General features: G+C 35.2%; 1 protein-coding gene across 1 annotated transcript in view; it reads left to right on the top strand.

Annotated features, from left to right (window-relative positions):
* The window catches only part of galnt18 (polypeptide N-acetylgalactosaminyltransferase 18), an 86466-nt gene that overhangs the window by 17628 nt on the left and 45946 nt on the right, over positions 1-22892 (top strand). Inside the window, exon 2 of the mRNA XM_005810426.2 lies at positions 21517-21712. Within this exon, the coding sequence (XP_005810483.1) occupies positions 21517-21712 (196 nt within the window). The remainder of the gene's footprint in view (positions 1-21516; positions 21713-22892) is intronic.

Raw genomic sequence — 22892 nt, forward strand, 5'->3', positions numbered from 1 at the left:
GGATTCTAATACTTTTATTTTATTTTAATGCTCTCACAGTTCATTTGTTTTGCAATCAGTCAGTTATTAATTCTTCTATTTATCCACTACACAAACTCTCCTGACATTTCAGATACAGCTCCACCATCTGCGCTGCACTGACCCTGACCCTTTCTGCCTTTCCAGTTCTGCTGTTCCTCTGGCAGCTCTGGTTACCTTTTTCCCCATTTTCTCATTACCTCTTTACACACACACACACACACCCGCGCACGCCCACACTGGAGTTACTCTCCCTCGTTTGGCAGTCACAACCTTGATTGCTTCGATCCGCAATGGCACTGCCACAGTCTTCACTTCTCACAAATTTTTTACTTTTTTTCTCTTACTTCTTTAAGATTCTTTTGCTCCTTTTACTAGCTGTTGGGTTTTTCTGTCACCACAGTGGTAGGATGTAAAATTAAAACACATTAATTTAATTGTTTTTTGTGTATGCTTCCCACTTTTAAGTGCCTTGTTCTGGTGGTATTACCTCAGCTAATCATGTTAGGGGCCATATTGAATGACATAGAGTGATGGGAAAAGTATTTTTACCCCTTTGCACATTTATTTGTGTATTTATTTTAATTTTAAAATCTGACAAAGATAACCCAAAAAAAAACACAATAATTCAGAGGATAATTTTATTTATTTAGGATAAAGCCATCCAAACCAACTTACGCATAAAGTAATAAACCCTCTATGTCAGTGGTTCTCAAATAGGGGTACGCGTACCCCTGGGGGTACATGGAGGTACTGCAGGGGGTACGTGAAGCTTTTCAAAATATCTTTAAAAAATCAGTAGGCTCCTCATTATAAGTCTTGGGAAAAATTATTTTGTAAAAAGTTTGATAAAATATAAATGTGTGTTCATGCACTGAATTTTATATTCAGTATTTAGTTTCAATATCCTTTAAAATAAAACGGACCCCCCCACCAAGTTAGTTTGACCCATGGACCCAGGGCACTCGTCAATGACCTGTCGTTATCATGATTACACTGTAACTATGGAGATGTGGCTAAAGCGTAGCAGGAATGCTGCTGAAAGTACAGATAAAGTGAAAAAGAAGGCACTGTACCTCTTTTTTATTCCAAAAATGTTTTGCCCGTGTCAGGGGGTACTTGACTAAAAATATATTTTTAAGGGGGTACATCACTGAAAAAAGTTTGAGAACCACTGCTCTATGTTATATAATTAGCTGTGATTAGCCACATTTTGTTGTTTCATTTTCATTCAGTTAAGTTTAAATTTCTAAGTTATAAGAATCACAAAGTTATTTTGTAATATGTAGTTACCAGGGAAACAAAGGCCTCAGTTTACACCTCAGTCAACTCTGGAGTTATGATGTATAAAAATAATAATAATACACTCTATCACTTGCACTATATTTCACAACTGAAATGATTCCTTTATAAAACATTACACCCCATTGCAGGTTAAACCTTTTCAAGCCTCTTTCAGCTGCCTAATTGATTAGGTCACAAAACAGTTCAAGAAACTGATCATGCTTTTACTTTTTTCCAGCCATGTTGGACTTTTAATTTTAAAAAAATCAATGTTCCTTGCTGGTATTTGAGTTCATACAGTGAATTTCAACATAGATTCCAGTTTGTATTAAAATAGAGTTCTGTGTGAAGATCAAGGTCTTTCAGTGCTGTTATTACTCTGTGGACTTTTCTTTAAATCTTTCCATGGGAAATGGAAAGATAAAGTCCTGTTAGTTGACTATGCCTTGCATTTTCAAAGTCATTTAATGGCAGCAATTGTCTCTGCGTTTTGAATAAATATTTGAAGATAAACTATTTCTTTCATTGCATGTCCTATTTAACACAGTGTTCTGGTTGTAACGAGGCTCCTAAATTTGCTCTTCCAAATATTTATAAAAGATTTGTTGAAATGTTGCAAGACAACCACATTTAGGGTTTGTGAAGAAGATTTGCACAAACAAAGGCTTAAATAGTATTTTATGTTTCTAAAATTTATAGAGATCAAACATTCCACCTTTAATCTATCAAACAGGTAAATTTCCCTTTCATTTTGGCTTGCAAATGCAAACATTTAGATAAATGACATATCACAGCACAGCTTTAACAACTTATAAAGCAATACAGTGCATTAATGAAAAGTAAAATATGAAATGATTACAAAACGTTCTTGTAAAAAGCATACATCCATCAGTTTGAGTTGGTTGCTAAATCACTCTTTGTATTACATCAACAATGCTTTGAAAATGCAATAAAAACACAAAGGACTTTGTTTGAAATTATATGAAAAATCAATTAATTAATTAATTAATGCCCCCATAAGTCTAAATTCTCAGTGAGCAAATTCTGAAGTCATTTTGCAACTTGCTGCTGAAACACTGTGTGAATCAGTTGCCATGTTTCTGTTTTAGCCTTTACATAGATCTGCAGCAATCTGTTCCAGTTGCTGGAGGAACTGTTAGAGGACACAATATCTCTTGAATGCAAATTCTTGGCATTTAAAAGAAACAATCCCATTAAGAGGTTGGATTTGTCAAAGAATTAGGACATTATAAACCCACAATATATTACAAAATGAAAATTTCATCCTTCTGCAAATGTATCTGCATCAACTCTACTTAATGAGTCTTAACATCACCGATTACATCTTTTAAATGTTGTGGACAAGTGCCAATGGGAATCTTGGAGGTTGCATAATAGCTTTTTGTTTTTGACCTTTCCTTCTAAAGTGTTACAGCAATTTATTCATTTAGAAAGCCTGCAGTGCTAAAAGTCCTCAAAAACAAATTATTCTTTCCAGAGAAAAGGTTGCTTGCAGCCTATGTGGATACTTTGCTTATAGCCAAGATTTTCTTTCTTTGCTTGATAAGTTGCCCTGTGACAAAGCCATTAAAGTGTGTCAAGAGTTTTAAGTGCTTCAGACAGAGGGGAGACAGAGAGAATATAATTGTCTTGACATTTATGCTGTTTTTTTAACATTAAACATGAAGTGTAAATATTATTCTTATCGTCGTTTTTATTATATCTCACTTTATTTCCTAAAACCACATGACCACAATGTTGTTAACATGTAGCTGCACAGATCCCCATAGTGACCACCAGTAACCAGCCAAAAGCGTTTTTTTTTTTTTCCCGCCTGGCCTGAGGTGCAAACCAGAGCTGTGCAAAAACTCCCCTGTCACGTGCCTTCTGTGAGCCGTCTGCTCAGTGGTGATAAGAACTCGACTGTTTCACTTCTTGCAACAAAGTACAGAGTTTTGGTACTAATTATGTATCCCATTATGCTCCTACTGAAATTAATGTTGAGCCTGCACAAAATCATCACTGGTGATAGCGAGCACAGGGCAGTACAAGCTGCCTTTCTCAAAATGATTTTTAAAACACAAGAGCACTTGTGCTCTGCTGCGATTACAGACATGAAACAGAATAAAAATAGGCTTATATATCGTATTTCTCTATGTGGTCCTTATGCTGGCAGCTGCCTCAGGTGGACTCGCCATGACGGTAAACACTGAATGGCTGGTCGCTAGTTTCAGGCAAAAAAAATTTAAGTTTAATTTTTGCGGTGTACAAAAATAGCTTCATCAGTCGTTTTTTTGTTGTTGTTGCTTTTATGTGCTTGAGAGAATTACAGAAATGTCAAATTCTTTCCAAACAATAAGTGATTCATTATACACTCTATTCTCTTTTACATTGTCTTTTTTCCTTTTTTTTTTTTGGCTGCAGTCATAGTCTTCCCAGCAGTAAATTGGTGGTTTTAGTTCTGCCTGCCAGTTGAGCAGTGTAGCATCTGTGCAAGTGGGCAGTAAACTGTGTTCTCCATTTTACTTCAACTCCTGGACCAGCACAGACAGCAAACAAACTAACAAGTCGATACATCCAATCTGTGCTTTGATTGTTCCCTCCAAACCTCCCTGACTGTAAGGTGTTTTACTCTGTTGTGATTCCAATCAGTGAGTAATGTACAGTGTTTGGCTACAGGCATTCACTGTATTTATGCTGTTTATATATATATATATATATATATATATATATATATATATATATATATATATATATATATATATATATATATATATATATATATATATATACAGTACAGACCAAAAGTTTGGACACACCTTCTAATTCAATGGGTTTTCTTTATTTTCATGACTATTTATAAGGCAAGAAATCCCACTTATTAACCTGACAGGGCACCTATGAAGTGAAAACCATTTCAGGTGACGACCTCTTGAAGCTCATCAAGAAAATGCAGAGTGTGTGCAAAGTAGTAATCACAGCAAAAGGTTGCTACTTTGAAGAAACTAGAATATAAGGGGTATTTTCTGTTGTTTTACACTTTTTTGTTTAGTGCATATTTCCACATGTGTTATTCATAGTTTGATGCCTTCAGTGTGAATCTACAATGTCAATAGTCATGAAAATTAAGGAAACTCATTGAATTAAAAGGTGTGTCCAAACTTTTGGTCTGTACTGTATATATATATATGAATGTTCCTTCCATTGATTTATATTAATTTTGTTTGTCATGGTGTGTTTTTGGCCGTCTAGTCTGGTTGCTAACACAAACCAAATTATATCTGAAAATATTCTCCTCTCCAAATTGGAGAAATATTTTTATGCCATTAGGAAGTTAAAGATTCCAGTGAAAAAAGTAATTTCTTTTAGCAGCATGAGCGGCATCCCACTGCCTCATCTGTATGTTCACTCGCCATTAGTCTTCAAATCATACCACATAATGTTTGAAGGGTTAGTTCAAAGATTTCTTTGTTGGTTTTAGCTTAAGTGCAAAACTTATAAGAAGTTATACATGTGTCTTAACCTCAAACAGAACATTTTTGTTGTCCATGGCTGAACTGCAAAACGGGACAGTTTTAAGCATGCGAGAATATAATTTAATTTCCCTACAGTTGTGTTTTTATTTTATGATTACAAAATGTATTATTTTCCAACTATAAAACAAATTTTTTGATATTCCATCATCAATTGAAATATTTACTGCAGCCATAATATTAGGTACACAAGTTTCGTAATTTAAAATTAGTTGTTTTTTTCAGGTCACAAATATTTAAAATGCCAGTGAAGCTCAGGGTTTAGGCATTCACCCACTTACGGACACTTTCACACACTGGCAACCATGTACCAGTGCCACTGTGCCCTCTGTCCACCACTAGCAGGCAACGTGAGTGAAGTGTTTAATACAAGAGTGTTCAAGACTTAACAACTGGGTCATTCCATACTTTGAACCCATAGCCTGACTTACAATTAATAGACTAATTTGCCTTTTTTGTATGTCTAGATTACTTGGGGTGCTGCTGATGCTGTGGTCTTTATGTCAGTAGAAATTTGAAATGTATTCTCTAAAAAAAGAAAAACATATCCAATATGCTTCTTTCTGATTGAAGAAAAAATTCCAGTTTTTATTTGCCGTCAGTATTACTTCTATTATATGCAGAAAGTCTTTGTGAACTTTCTCATTGTCTATATTTTTTTTGTGGATTCCTGCTTTTGCTTGACTTGCCTCTACAACATTTTTGGTTCGCAGAAAATAAATAATTAGAATCAGAAAGAACAAAAATGACTAATTTAACAAATTAATAAAAACAATTAGGTACCCGGAACTGTAATCTCTGCATTTGGGGTCTTAGCAGAAGGTAAAACAGTTTTATTCAACCTACTTATCTGTACATTTACACAGTATGTTGGGAAAAGAAAAATATATGGCTAATCTGAAAGCTACAGTGACTATCAAGGTGGTTGTAAAGTGATGTGAAACATTTAAAAGAAATGTTAGATGAATATCAATGAATTCATATTTGAAAACTCTTTCAGTCTGAGCAAATGTTTGATTTGGATAGGATTCACACATCTCATCTGTAGTTACAGTAACAACCTGGAAATAAACCAACGTCAAGGTCATTTAATTCATCTGACTTCTCTACTTATCCATCCATCCATCCATCCATCCATCCATCCATCCATCCATCCATCCATCCATCCATCCATGCATGAGAGGGGTCTCCAGGGCTTCTGTTGCCTATCTCCAGCGGTCGAACTGACTTCTCATTTTCAGCAATTTATAAACAGTGTACAAGTCGGATGTCCTTTGAAAGCTCCTTCTCCTGTTTATTTACACAAGTTTACCAAAACAAAATAATGTAACATTCAGATGCAAAAAGTTTAATCTATTTTTAATGTTTTTCTCCAACATCATTGCCATCTTTTATTTTTTATGTCATGCTTACTTAATAAGCGTCTTTAGTGTTAATGTTATATAGTTATATTCTCAAGTCTTTATGTGTAGTTGAAGATGTTGAGTAAGAGAACAAACATAAAACCTTTGGAGGCTGAACAAAACCATTTACCCAGGAGTATATAGTTATTTGCCTACATTTTTAAGTTGGCAAATAAATAATAATAATCTTTTATTTGTGCGTTATTTGGATTTTATTTATTATACTTATACTTGAATAAAAAAACCTAATTGTCAACGAAGAAAAGAAAATGATTCTCTTTGGCTTATTGGCAGTGAACACCAAAACACTGTGGGTTCTAAGTTTGTATCACTGGTATTTTGTTGACTTGGAAGTTGGAGTATTTGGAAACTGGTTCAGAGTGAAGGCAAATATTTTGTCTTTTTAATGACACTTTGCAGGATAGCTTATTTTGCACACAGCAAAGATGCAAGAGAATACTTAAATGAAAGAGTCTTGAAGTTGGGTAAAAACTAATGGGGCTTTTCCATTCCTTTTTTCCATAATTTTTTCTTGTGTGCACTTTAGATTTCTTCTAAGAAGGCCTTTTACTGTACTTGTTCATAAATCAAATTTCCTGCCGTTTTAGTGTGTGGGTGTGTCAGAAGGCTAATGGTGCTATTAGACGACAGACTTTATTGCTGTTCCTGGCAGTGTGAATAATGTACAGAAAAACACAAAAGCAAAAAAAAAAAATTTATTGACCAAAACTCTCATGATTTAATTTCTAGTTGATATTTTCACTGTTATTATGACTTTATTTGCAATACGTCTCTCAAGGCTACGCTGCAGTAACGTCTAAGTTTTTAGTTATGGAGTCTTACATTGGACAAAATCACCAATATTAAATATAAGTGGTGATTTTGTCTTTGCTTGTGAGTTTTTTTAACACAACTCTGCAGAGGGAGTTTGTGACTCTCACTTTAGCCCCAACTAACTCAGATCTTACATATATATTTTCTTGCTACTCAATACTCTCAATGAAAATCCAAGACGTTCTCCTGTTGAATAATTGATCAATGGTTCTCACCATCCATCAGCTATTATCAAAGAAAAGGAAATATGAAACAGAATACCATATAATTTTCATACTTCGTAAACACAATTAAAGAACATTTTTCCAGCTGTAGTGGTTAAGAAAATGCTTTTAAGAAAGGTTTGTTCTTACTTGTCAATGATCAAAACAGATGCAGACCTTTGTATATCTAGGTTTCATTAAGAAACTAATTTTACAGTTATAGTTTGGCTGGATTTTCCTGCATTACCCGAAATCCAGTGAATATCTTAATATACTGAAGGTAAGAAAATCTTTAAAACCTCTGCACAGTTTTTTTACTCCTTCTGCAAGGTTGAAATAAGTGATAATGTTAATAGAGCAGTTGCATAAAAAACATAACCTAGTGTACAAGGAAACATTGTTTACAACTAGAATTATTGAGACTAAAAGCTAATAAACTGAAGTATCTGTGTGTCGTACCAAAGCACAACCATTTAGCCGGTCGCCACTTTTCCAGGGAAGTTGATTAAGAGTCATTCAGGCTAAAATATTTCACCAAATTCTGGGACATTTGCTGTGAAGTCCACAGTGTGTAGTTTGAACGGATCATAAACTAATGTGCCAGATGGGTAATTATACACAACAATCAATCTATAAAGTCCTCTGCCAAAGCTGTTTGGAAAAATGCAGCCACTTTCAAAGAAATACTTAGCAAGTCATTAAATTAACCATCTGTCACACCATCACAAGTGAATTCCAACCAATTGGAAAATGAGTTGCAATTGTTGACTGCCAAGGCTTAAATGTAGCTTCAGGTAAGGAGTCATAATATGATTATATATATATATATATATATATATATATATATATATATATATATATATTTATATTTGGTGTGACTGGTCCAGTGTGTTCTCCCTTTTGAAAACATAAAGTCCTAGAGGAAGTTGTTTTATTTAATTTCCTAAGCAAACCAGGTTTAAAGGAGAATTACATTTCACATAAAAAATTATGAAAAACATCATCCTGGCTTAAAATTGCATCAGATCTCAAAATTTATCACTGATTGTCTGGGAGCAGACTAGTCATGAGTGCATCTGTTCACGGCAAAAAATGGCTCCCGTGAGCCTGTAAGAATCCAAATTGGTTCATAGAAAATTATGAGAAATTTACTTACACAGCCTATTGGCTTTAATATCATGTAAAAGTCTAAATGTGGACGTTGTCAACCTGGGAAGACATGGGAGATTGATGTGGGTTGAGACTGGGAAGCCAAACACATACCACTTCCATGGGATAATTTCCTTAGTTGGTGTGTTCAGAAAGAGATTGACTAATGTAAGAAAAGATAAATACAGGTGTTCATATCATTAAGATTTGTGGTGGATGTGGTTGAAAAAACCAGCAATATTGACAAACTTTCCATAGTTTAACTTACTTGGATGAGCAAAGAAATGTGAATGTAAGATTAGATGGAATATATAAAAATCACAAGAGGGTTAAAATGTTTACTTTTTAAAGTTAATAAACAGAACAAGCATCTTACGTCTGTTTTAATGAGATAGTTTGGATTTTTAAGCAATTTTATGTAGAGAAGTTGATAGTGAATAGAATGAAAGAGTTTAGGTTTAAGTGCTTCTCATATGCTAACTTTGAGGTTATTTGCATTAAAGAGGGCATAGGTCAGTAATGGTTTACAGGTGTGTGTCATTCTGAAACACATTACTGTACATGTTCAGCGTATCCTTTGCTAATTTTTATGTAGTTACTTTGTCTCACTCTAATACCACATCTGGTATTGTACCCCAAATACCAATATTGCTCAAAAATGTTCTCGAATAGGCATTTTCAGCTCATCTATATATTCGCTATGAGATTTTTGGCTCAATTTAAGCTAAAACATTTTTTGCGTGTTCATTCACTTGTTGCTGCAATCTCAATCTTGACCCATGAAAGCCTGAGCCCCACTATGCCTTGGTATATGGCACCAAAATGTTAGCAGTAGCACCTTTCAGTCCTGTAGGTTGGAGGATAGGACCGCCAAGGATCACACTTGTTCATCAAGCAGAACACAAAGATGCTCAATCAGATGGAAATATTACAAAAATTGAATCCAAAACAAGACCTTAAACATAGTGTTTTGCTACTTAAGCTATTCCTGGACCACTTTTCTTTGTGACAGTGAGCAATATCTGACTTAAAGGGACCACAGAAATCAGAAAATACCACTTCCACCCCTGACAGGTATACACCTACAGTATGTAGCCCATGCAAAACAAATAACGGTAAAGCATACAGAACCCCCAGAAAACTTTTCTTTCTGCAGCTGCATTACATGTTTCCATTGATATTCTGACTTCTGAGTCTATTGTTCCAGTGGATGCTGACATTTTCAATATTCCCATAGTTTTCAGGATGCTCTTTTAGATTTAAAAACCCATATGGTGATACTCTTATCTACCTGACATTCTGAATAACCCTTGTCCTTTCAACACTTTCTCATTTTCTTCATTCTCATCTCTGTTCTTGTCCCCTTGTGTTATTATGCATCTTGAAAATCCACACTGAGAAGCAGTAAGTCAGTATGTGGGAGAAAGTGTAGGAAAAGTGGGTTATACTTTAAACTTCATCACAGGTGAATTATTGGGATTGAATCAGACTGATGGATAAGAGATTAATGGAATTCGTCACTCTGTGTTTTTCGTGCCCACAGCCACATAGGTATATTTTTCAGCTATAGAAATGCTCTGAAATATTTTTAGATTTATTTATTGCTTCTCCAAGGAAGAATCTCCTTAAAAGTCAAATACTGTTAAAGGCAAAGATAAAGGCAGAGCTCAGATGATAGTTGGAAGGTAAAGATGATAAACTATATATTCAGTTTGTTTTTTTTACATGGGCTGCTAGGTTTGACAGGTTGTCATCTCAGATGACTGAATGTATTGAAAATACATCACTCTTACCTTGTTTGTGAAACAATCATAACGGTGAGCTTTGAAGAAATATCCAGGGTTCTCTATTATTGTTTCATGATAATGGCTGCTCTTCAAATTAAGAGAACGTACTGGAGCCAGTTGCTCAGACTTTTAGGCACTAATGACATTAAATTTCTGGAGGGGAACCCTTCTCCTACAGAATGAAAAAGCACAAAGAAAGCCTTTCTATCCTTCTGAAGGGCATGAGTGATTTCAGCGCTTTAATGAGGAGAAAGGAACAAAAGAGGGTAGGAGATGACAAAAGCTGCACCAAATAAACATGACCGTCCCCCTAAATTCTGCCACTGCATATCGTCTCTTGGGAATAAACAAGGGGGAAGAAAGCCACACACCCTTCTCCTCGTTCATGGGGAAAATGTCAGTGTGATGTGCCGGCTACTGATGGCTCCTAATGAGAGAGTCAGAGAGGCCCAAACAGTGGTGAACACAGCCTTCCTCCCAGTAAGTGGACACCATACTTGGTGTCTGTATTTCAGGGAGAAAATAGGATCTCTAGTTAGTACAGCTGTAGCAACATGGGTGAAACAGTCTGCAAAGCTGGCCGTAATGTGTGAGAGCCACTGCACATGCTAAAGACAAGAACTTCTTTCCTGCAAAAAGTGACTTTTTTTTAAAGCTCCCTCTTCTATCTGTATACTCACTGTTACTTCTTAATACAATACTTATATTTTAAATCTGCTTGTATTTCAAAGCAAAAGCACCACGGCTGTTACTTGTTGAAACAGACTACGATGTTAAGATGAAACTATTGATTGCTTCATTATAATAACTTCCAGAATGCATTATATTTAAATTTTTTTGTAGATTTTTACCTGGGACTGTGTTGACAGCTTTGCCCTTTTAAGACCCGACACTGTCGACGAAAACACCAAGACCCAGCTGATCCTGTTCAAAGACAGATTTGTAACAAAAATGTACGTTGATATGCTGAGAGCCTTACTACACTGTTCCTAATGTCCAAAGGTAATTATTAGGATTTTCAGACTAGTTGAAAATGTCAGAGTATGCCAGTTCTGTGATGTTTTGTGGTTCAAAAGCAAGCTGGAAGGAGGCAGGCAGTATCATTTTATAAATGATTTAATGAGAAGCAAGCTGACAAAATCAAATTAGCAGAGAAAACCCAAATGGAAGCACACAGGAAAGTCCAGCAAGAGGTGAAAGTAAACAGTGAACATAAATACTGAGGTTGATTGGGATCAAGGGAGACTGATTAACTGAACCTGGAGCAGTTTTGGGAGAGCATAGACTGATGTGGCTGAGAGTAAAACACAGAAAGGACAAGCAAACCAGGTAAACAAAGCCAAAAATGACCTGGCACCAAATAAATTAAAAATATTTCACAGATGTACAGTATGTACCAAATGACAAAAAAAAAAACAAAAAAAAAAACATAAAACAGATTTTCTACAGAAAACGAGCCAAATGCTAAAAGAAACAAATGTGCACGAGCAGCAAGATTGCTAAAATAACAAAACATAAATTACAATTTAAAATAAAATCACAATTCAAAATATTTAACTGTTAATGATTTGTTTCCTTGTCCGTTTGAGAGAATAAGAAAAAATTTACTTAAACCATGTTTAAAATTATTGTTGTCAAGCCTAACAAACTTGACAACAAAACTTAAAAGCAAGGCACATTTTGACTATCATTTATTTTCACATACACCTATAAAATGTTGTAACTTTTTTGTGGATGATGCATATAATTTGTATGTTTTTAGGAAAGCTGTGAAGTAATTGTAGTTTAATTTATGTTTGTTTGGTTACAATTCAACACAAAGTGTAACGTATTGCATTAAAGCTGAAATGCAAAGCTAAAATCATGGGACCTGCCTCTTTAATTAACCTTAAATTAATATAAACATTATCTGGCAAGATTCATCAAGTTCATGTTGTATAATCAATATGACTGTTAGCCCTGTTTTGTATTTTAAATAAAAATGCAATCCCACCATTTTCATTTAGGCATATTTAATTTGATGTGTTTCAGGGAGACTTGATTTGCTTTATATTTATTAAAAATCATCACACTGAATGTTATTTTTATGTCTATTTTATCAGAGTTTTAAAAATATTTTCTTAATTCAGTGAAATATTGAATAAAAGCATTATTTTATATTTTAGTGCATTAAAATTATTTCAGCAAAAGCTAAGACCATCATTAACCTACACTACTGGAAGCATGGTGTTCATTTTTTATGATTTAAGACCCATGTTGGGCCTTGTGAAATGGTTTTAAACCAAGCATTGCCAAAATCAATTAAACCTTTAAACTCATTCTAAACCTTAGAGAGAGAGAGGGTCCAAAGGTAATAAAAGTGAAGTGATGTTATTGTGTCATTTAGCCTCTACTAAATGACTATCAGCTTTGATTTGTAAAACCTCCAGCTGGCAGCAGCAGCAGGAACAGAGAAGGTAATTTTTAAGGAGATGAAGGCACAACTGACCTCTAATTTGTTGTAAGAGCAGAGCAGTCTTTAAAGTATGTATGTACTGAAATGGCTGAATGTGTCTCTTCATCTGCTCACGTGTCAAGTTGCACTGAAAATATCGAGACATTCTCAGCTAATACAGATTTAGACCAAAGCGTTGGAAAGAGGTGTGAATGAAGTCAAGCTGTTGCAAGAAAACAAGTGTGCTGTTTTGTAAACCTTTTCATCATAGTTCTTAGATATGGAAACGATTTGTTGGAAACAGAACAAGAATGAAGATAAGACAGTCAGCACAGATTTAAAAGAAAATCATTTTCTACCCCAGATTTTTTCCAACTCTCTCACTGAGCAAACAACATAAAGTAGTCACGTAAAATATGTCTGTGGGAATATTATGTAGTGTCATTTACCCAAGCATACCTGAATAGTGATCACTTACATGCCAAAACAGGCAATCTGATGGATACGTGTGACTGCTGAATGCAGCATCTCAGCTGCTGGAATGAGAGATGGGTTTTTTTGTGCATTCATCCCAAAAACTTCAGCAAGAATAATCAGCTGAAGTAAAAGGTACGGAAAAGAAATATAATTTTACATAAGCACAAGATTTTTTTTGAGAGTGTAGATATTTTAAGCAGTGTTACTCAGATTTAGCTATCATAATCTTTCATGTGACAAATGTTGCTGAGATATGTCACAAAAAAATTAGTAGGAAATAATTTGACCGGTATTCAGTCATATGTATTAATAAACACTGGCACCATTTAGAAATATCTTTGCATGTTGAAATTAAATCTCTTTAGTTAACATACCAAATATCTGTAGAAGGCACAAACTTTAATGCACTTCATTGGGATTTGATCTGATAGAGCAACGCATGCTTTAAAATACTGAAGTAGAAACAAAATGATATACGGTTTGCAAATTTTTTTATTTTTTTTATTTTTTACAAAGATCTGAATAGTGTGGAGGGAATTTGCATGAACCCAGCCTCATTGTCAGGGGCACAAGTACATACTTTCCGAGGTGTATGCGAACATGTCATCGGCGCCTTCCCTTCCCCCAGGTTTAATATGTCCATATAATTCTCCCTTATTCATGCACTTATAAAATGCAGAAATTAAATTCAAACCATCATGGTATTTATGTTTTTGTTTCCTCCCTAATGTTATTATTCTTTCCTGATGTTATCACTTGTCTCCTCTATCACTGACCACATGTCTGTCTCCTTCACCCCTCGTCTTTGGTGTTCTCCACTAAATCATATGGTCAGAAAAGCATTATATATGAGTTGTAAAAAATTACACATCTTAATACAGTTTTTAAAAATAATGTTTAAAAAATATTGCTTGGGATTAAGTAGTTGTTTCCTCACTTCCACCCAATTTAAGACCTATTTGTTGCCTTCCCCTGTCTGTCCTGATTCATCTTCTCTTCTTTCTCTCCATCCTCACAGCTGAATGACATTAATTTTATGTTAAGTAGGTTTAAAAATACAGCAGTCAAACCACATAAAAAATATATTTTTAACTTTAAATGTCTGGTACTTCAGGTTCTGACGGTCTGCAGTGTTCCTCTCCTGATCCATTCTGTCTGATATCACACAGCCTTCCGTGCGTCACTGAATGTCGCCGACACATTTTCTTTTTAAATCGCCCCTATTTAACTTCAGCGAAATTGTTCAGCCCAGAATGTGTGTCTTCACACTTCCGTCTGTATTTCTGCCAGAGGTTTTGCTTCTAAGGATGGTGGAGAATCGGTGGACATTTTATAAGGACGAGGGTTGATGGCAGCTCACCGCGGCTATGTAGTGTCCGTTCCTAGGCAACCGTGACAACAAACGAGAATATATGGCAAGTCTTAAAAACGGATATTCTGAGATGCTCTTTGACCACTTAGCTGGAACTACTTTGTATAGAAATATGGGCAAAAATTTCTCCAGATGTCCAAACATGCAGCAGTAATTGCAGCAAAATGTTCAGCAATATATTAACACAGAGGAGCGGATAGAAATGAACAACACACCCAAATCTTTAAAACTGTGTATTGTTTTCCTTTAAACTTTTAATTGTCCTAATTTGTGCTCTACTGTGTGTGCATCTATCAGTTAAGATCTGAATAAAAACAATAAGGTTTATGGTTGTAATGTTGCAGCATATAAAATGTTCATTCACAAAATTATATAGCTAAAACTAAGACTCCTGTAGCAGTGCGTCAGACACATTTATTTTCTTAAAGTTGTATGCAGTTAGTTTCCAGTTGATAGTGTTTTTAAATTGTCAACAAATTCTGCGTTTTTCAAATGAATGACGAGACGTGCAGCTAGCAGACTTCCTGAAGGTTATCTCCTCATTCTCAGTGTCGCAATTAATGTCCTTGTTTTGACAGTGACAAAGCATTTGATGTTTTGGCTTCTTACCCAATGCTCATTATTCTGGATGTTAAGCAACCCAGTTAGACGATAAACTCTGTTTTAATTGGAGGTTGCTTAAACACAGCAAAATCATAACAAAGAGAAAGTCATCCTGAAATGCTTGTCCATGAGCAACAAAAAGGGGAAAGTCACCTTGTGACAAACTCATTTGTTTTTACTTTACAATATTGATAAACCCAGATGAGTAATATAGAACTTAATAGGAAATATCTCCATGTAAGAGTAGGAACAATAGGGGATTGTGGTTCGTTGGAGAGAATAGTCATCTTGCTGTGGGTTAAAATCTTCATCTTCGAGAGCATCTTCAAAGTGTTGCATGAGATCAAGCAACCATATTTTACTTCAATTTTTTCTGGTCCAAGTCAAACTGAGGCATCCTAAGATAGTTAAGCAAATTGGCAATAAGACTGTATTTGCTTTTACTTTTTTTATTTATAATTTGTTTTCAGAATATTAATAAACAGTAACTGCAAAGTTTAACAGAGATATGACTTGTAAAATGTATAATGATGACAGAACAACTGAATGAGTCTTTCAGACTATGCACCATCCAAATGTTCTTCAAAGGACAATAAATCTGCAGAAGAACTGAACTGCATGCCTATAACTATAAAGCCAGTGACCACAATTTGTTTTAAACAGCAAGGAGTCTGAATAAATGCTCTGAAACTCTAAGTCCACCTCATATTTATTACTGCAGTGAAATAAGTAAAAAGAAAAACAAAATAGCATCTGCATCTCTTTTATCAAGTTTTATAGTAAAAATCACCAGCCCTAGTGTGAGAAATCTCAGGTTCTTATATGTCTTAAAGCTTTAATTTAAGTATAGAATTTCCACCTGGCAACTTTTAGTGTGCTTAAATTTAAATGATCCATTAGTGAGCCAGTAAGGCCACATTGGGACACTCCTTGCCAGGAAGGCTGATCTTTTATACAGATAGCCTGCATAATTGAGGATATGCTTGTGTTTATTGAATGCCCTCAAATACTCCCCACTTTAATTATTTAAGTTTTTCAAAACAACTTTGTTCTTCCTATAGTTTGTTGTATGTGAAATACTTAAAATTGCCTCTAAAATAAGACATAATGTGGCTTGAAAATAAGTTATCACAATACATTCGTATACTCCCTTTTGGCCTGTAGTAACTTTTTACCAGTGGTCTATGCAGCACAGGTTTTCTGTTCACATTACAAAAAACCAACATCATCTTTTGAAACTTAAAACCTTCTCGCTGCACAGGAAGAGAAAGAGACAAGATGATGTGATAAAATCTTAATGCATTGTGTGGGATTTTTCATGGGATCATATTCACAGCATAATGTGTTTATGTCGGCTGATTTTCTTGTGCTCTGTTAGATGTTTTCCCTGCTTTCTGTTGTTTCCTTACAGTTAGGGTGATGACCATCAAAGTTTTTCTCTTGTATGTTTACACCTATTTTTTCTCTCTGGAACATTGAAAGCAGACAGCTATGGCTTAGTGTCTCTGTTGTAAAGACAACAAATGCTGACAAATGTATTACTTCAACTGCCAGGAGAGCTACTGTCTATGAGCTCAGACTGTGCATGTGAATCCATCTGTTTTGTAAATAGCTGCAATTCATTTCTAATAGTATCAGTGTTAATTTTGTGAATTGATTTTCTAGAAAAAAACTATCCTTTAAACAAAAGGTTTAAGTACTTAATATAGAAACATGTCATGTAATGTAGAGTGTGCTTTGCTGTTGATGTAGTTCACAGGTGTCAAACTCCAGTCCTCAATGGCCGCTGTCCTGCGGTTTTTAGATGTGCCACATGTACAAAACACTGAAATGAAATGGCTTAATTACCTCCTCCTTGTGTAGATCAGTTCTCCAGAGCCTTGCTAATGACCTAATTATTCTATTCAGGTGTGGTGCAGCAGAGGCACATCTAAAAGTTGCAGGACAGCGGCCCTTGACGACTGGAGTTTGACACCCCTGATGTAGTTTAATTGCTCTTCTACTGTAAGAATGTGTTGTTATTTCTAACACCATCTTTCTGAACATAATCTGAAAAGACTAAGTTGGCCAACTTACCATGTTCAAACAACACCAATGTGCCCTCACTGATGCTTAAGGGATTCACTGTTGAAGGAACCGTCTCAGTAGGCCTAATTAATCACACCATGAAAATTCTGATGAATGGGCCTTCAGGCACACTTGTCTAGATTGAAAGACCTGCAGAACTTTCATCCTGTCTAATCACAGGGTTGTCTTATCAAGGGCTAGGAGTCTTCCCATCTGTTTCGCAGTTGTGAAATTTTAACAACCATGTTGGATGTGAGAAGTTATCCTGCCTCAGGCTAATATGTTCACTGTGTTCACTCAACTTGGATGTTGACTTTCTTCTTTATTTTTGATTGTTGAGGTGTCACTGTGTTTTTTTTGTAATACACATGTTTTGACAGTGAGAAAACTTTTCTGCAAATACTGCTCTACCTCGTAGAGATGGACATCCAAACATTGGATAGAGCTGGAATAATAACACAAGGACTTTACTCACAGCTTCAACATTGTCCCTAGCTAGGTATTATGCAAACCTTCGCATTGGGATCAAATAATTTAGGGTCAATTATTATAATCAAAATTAGATAAATAAATAAATACTAATAGTCAATTACACTATTAGATAACTACCTTGAATTTTTATGCCATATGTAATAAGATACATATGTATGAAGATACATATGGCATAAAAATTGGTGATGCCCCAACATCACCTTCCTACAGATATGATCCTGAAACGGATGTAACCAAATCAAATCAAATCAAATTTTAGTTGTATAGCACATTTCAGCAGCAAGGCATTTCAAAGTGCTTCACATCATATCAAACACAGAAACACAATGCAACATAGAATCAACAATCAAAACACGACATTAAGTCAAATTCCATAATTAATTAATGTGAACCACAGCTAAGCTAGGCTACCACCAACAATTTTGGACATGCCAAATAATTTTGTCAGATGAGAACTACTCCATATATACCATTTATAAGCCCGGAAGTTGCACTATGTATGCATGTGTGATGTCACAGTAACACTCAAATATTAACCTCATATGTGATGTGGTGCTATGCTATAATATGTAGGATCTATGTTTGCACTGAGGAAAATTCCCTCACCTCAGCATGCTGAATATTTGAAGTATTCAGTATAGCAGGGAAGTTATTCTTGTTTTTTTGTTTAATTTACTAATAATTTATCAGGACTTTAGGATAGTCATGTGTAACATGAGGCGGACATGAAGCCAGCTGCGAAGGTGTGCAGGTGGATAGCGAATGAGCAATGACTTGTAACTTTCCACGAGTACTTATGTATTTCAAATATGAAAAGTATAGTGCCAGATTTACTACAAGTTACTGCAGGAGCACACCAGCCTGTGTGCACACGGAGGAGTCCATTACAGAAGGAATGCACGAAGAAAAGTAAAAAGGGTAACCTACTGATTCATAATAGACAAGTGGTGCCACCATGTGGTGATACACAGCATCATAGCAGTCACTGTTACACGTCGTGGAGAACACCGAACATGGAGATGGAAAACTGGACTTTCCCTACATGGTTTGGCAGTTGTTTTCATGGGGAAAATTAAAATAATGGTGTAGAAACATTTAATTTTTTTTCTTTACATATCTAACTTTAAACTATACACTGTTCATCTTAAACAAAATACTTTACATAATGATCTTGAATTAATGGTAAACAAATAACAAACATGTTCAATTTAACACTTGTTGCTAGTAGCATTTTGTGACCTTACAGTTTCTACTGTTGAATTAAGATAATAAGTCCCCTGGCTGTCATCACACATTTAATACCATGAAATTAAACACTTTACCTAAAGTCTTTCCATGAATCTGCAAAAGAACTTTTAGTTCCCTGAGGGTTGCATAATTTAAATATCATTAACCTTTACTTTGACATGGTGGATTAAGGGTATGTAAACCCCAACTGTGATTCATCAATCAAACAGAGAGATCAGTGGGTAACGCTAACTTTCAAACTCCTTAATGTTGTGAAGTTCTGTTTTAGCCCAACAAATTAGCCCCAGTCTATAGAGACAGAAACTTATGAAGGTGTCCTTTGCTACTGAGCACCAATATGTTTGCAGCAGAACCTTGAAGGCTTTGAAGTCCCCTGGTTTCATCAGATTATGATTTAGGTTATTTGGAAGCCAAATTAATGCTTTGAACTGTTTGCAAAGTTCATAGATAAATTCTCAAATATTGTTCTGAAGTCTGAAGCCACAAGTCATTCTAGTCACAAAGGTGTTGTTGTCTAAGTACAGTAGGTGGTATATGTCAAAAATAAAACATTCACACAAATGCTGAACCCCAATGTTTCCAAGCTGAGTATGGTGAGCATCATGCTACCTTTGCTGGCTTACATTCTTCCCCAGGGGCTTTTTCAGTGATAAATGACCTACCCATCCATTCATGAGATTAAAAACGATATTAATCAGGCCTGGCATCATTCATTTTTAGTGCATATGCTCTGATCGTAGGTAGGTGTCAGCATGGACAACATTAGAGATCTGAAACATGGTGTAACGCATAATTGGATTGGATTACATTTGAACAAAGTCAGCATTAAGCGACAGTGTAAGACAAACATGGGTGTTTTTATTTTCAATGGACTTAGGGTTTAAACAAAGTTACTTGTTTAGCTTTTTAATGTTATCTACTGTCATTTTGGAGAAAATTCTTCTTGTTTTGCTATTTAATGTAATTCTTTCACACCTGCCTCCTCTCTGTGGTTTATTTTTTTTACTGTGCTGACACAAAATGTAAGTCCTGCGTAAAATCAGTCTGCTCATAAATATTAACTACTCCCAATCTGCTTAAAGTACAATCTGCTTAACACACTGCATACAAACACACACACACACACACACACACACCTAACCTTGTGTTTTACAGGCAGTCACAAAAAACCTAAGGCCTATTTTTTTCCCCTGTTTTTGTCCTGTGTCTTTTTTTTTTTTCTTCAGCTCTTTAAAATGGCTCTCGAGCCTCATTTACTATCCTAAGCTCTTAATTCATCCTTATCATGTTGCCAAAATAAACAGAAACCATCCTTATTCTTTCTCTGGTACATTTCACTGAAAAAGAAAACAAAGCTGTAAAATGAGGGTAATAGTTGAAAACCTGAATCTGTCAGTAACAACATGAAATGCTAAAAATCTCCAATGAAATGTGCCTTAATTTTGTTGTTATAGTGCCTGCATATGCTGTTTTTAATTAAATGTTTATGCATGATTCAGGAGTTACTTTTAATTAGATTTAATTTATGTATGATTTGGACATTTGAATTAAAACTCTGGAATTATTATCCGTGCCTCAGAAGTAGATCATCAGGAAATAAACTCTTTTTCCAGAAATTAATGTAATTCCTCTTAGGGATGACCTCTTGGCAGTAGTAATGATATCAATAATTGAAAAATAATTGCTGCATGTTTTGTGGCATCTGTTTTGAGGCAGTCTATTAAAGACCTAAGACTCTTACAGAATTAATGTAAATACTTTCTTTATTCCCCAGACCTTACTCATTATTACTTTCTGCAGGAACACAAACTCATTGAATCAACCACATTAATGTGATAAATGACAAAACTGCAACAAATACAGCCTACTTGTAGGTTTTATAAACAAAACATTACAATTATGCAAACACACTTTTACTCATTTCCAGCTTAATTTTGCTCAGATTTTATTCATGTTATGTGTTGATTTTTTCAAAGCTGCCATCTAAGAGCAGGCATTCTTCTGGAGGTTTAGATCAGCGACTTAGAAGCTATACCAATCATTTAGGGATGCCATCAATGTTTTAAAATGTCTGGATATCCACAGAGTTTTGGATCATGAACAAGAATGTAGTGTTTGGCTTAGGAAACTGTGAAATGTTCCTCCTTCTCATGGATGTTAGTTTTGATTCAGTCTATTTTTAGGTTTTATTTTAACAAAAAGACTTCCTACAATCCTTTGAGGAGTAGAAATTAGTTAATACTACCCTAGTTCTTTACTAAAGTGTTTTAGTGTAGATATTTTTAGAAATTGGTTTCCTAAAGCCATCTTCAGTACAGTTAATCACAGCTGACAGTGAACAGATTATTTAAGAAGATAAATAATTCTCTCCATCCTCATGGGCCTTCATAGAAGATCACATTTCTGCTGAAGGACAAGTAGTCTACATATTTAAATAATATACCACCTTTCAGCTGATAGCATAGATTGCAGCTCAAGCAATAAAGCATTCATCACAGTTTTTATAAGCACTGTTATTTATTCAACCAGCTTAAAGGTCATTTTGCGCTAAATCAACCTTGCCTTGTGACCCAGACAGATATTCATACTATTTATCTGTTTTTGCCTCCCAGAAACACCAGGGAAGGGAGAAGATGGGCTACCAGACACCTCATTCTCTGACTCATCCCTGTTCGCTCACTGGGGCCAGGAGCTCAGTCCAGACAACCGGAGGGTGGCTCTGAAGATGTTCCAGTACTACGGATATAATGCCTACCTCAGTGATCGTCTGTCCTTAAGCAGGCCAATTCCTGACCTCAGACCCGATGGGTAAAACTAAGTACTTTACCTACATAGCACACAGATGCTACAATGTTTATTATGTTGCATTTTTTTCTTTTTTACCAGCGATCCTATTGCACTCGTCCTTTTTGCATATGTTGTTCATACTCATTAAAGTTCCTCTGGATATTTAGCCATTGTAACAGTTTTTGTGAAGAAAATGCAAAAGAGAAAGGGATTGTTAACCCTCCTATTATGTTCATTTCTGAGGTGCAGAAATAATATTCCCAGGTTAATTTGACTGTGGGATTTTTTTTTTAAAGCAGTAGGAGCAGAACCCAAAAAATTCACCCAAAACATTTGTGTATTTGATCATTAAATCCATTACTAATAATTTCAATCCATATTTAGTGCAACGATGTTCTAAAATATAAAGGATGGATGAGGATAATTCACTCATTTTTTCACAAAAATGCAACTATTTTATTTTTTTAATGTCCACTAGGAAAGCTTACAAAGAAAAGTGAGTGATTTTACATGAAAATTATATTTTTACTTTTTTGCTGCAAGTGTTCAGTCATTCACATGATGCCTTGTCCAAGTGACCTTGTCCAAGCTAACTACTCCCCCCTTTGGTACCATAGTACTAAAGGTCCATACTTGGTTTCTGGTCCTTTCAAGTACGGATTTCATCACTTTAGTGCAAAGTGCTCACTAGGGCAACATTTTTTTCCATTTTTAGGGCAATGTGAAGAAATTGTCACAGGTTATGTTGGACCCCTAGTGAGACCATTTGCCATATCAATTACAACCCTTGTATGCTGACACTTCTCCTAAAGATGGCTTTGCAATGTAGATCTTCTATGCATAGCTGGTCTTTGCAACACATGCTGCAGAGATTTTTAAGCCATATTTAGCTGTTTGAAAGGCATACAGTATATTGCTAGAATGAGAACCGCCACCCAAATATGTATGAAAATGCATTTTATCCAGCTCCTTCTACTTCTCCTCTAAAACATACCTACTTTCTAGTTTAGTCATTTCAAGAAAGATTGTTTGCATTGAATTAGGCAAGAGTAGCTCAAAAGTTGATGTCTTTAACACAAGTTACTGCCATACTAGTGTTACTGTCTATTATATTTTCTGCAGTTTTCTTGGAGGTCAAAACCACTGCATTTCATCATTTGACAGATATTTTGCTTGGAGGAACATGACTAATATTTTCATC

This window comes from Xiphophorus maculatus, chromosome 4 (assembly GCF_002775205.1).
Source record: "Xiphophorus maculatus strain JP 163 A chromosome 4, X_maculatus-5.0-male, whole genome shotgun sequence".
NCBI classification, from domain to species: Eukaryota; Metazoa; Chordata; class Actinopteri; order Cyprinodontiformes; family Poeciliidae; genus Xiphophorus; species Xiphophorus maculatus.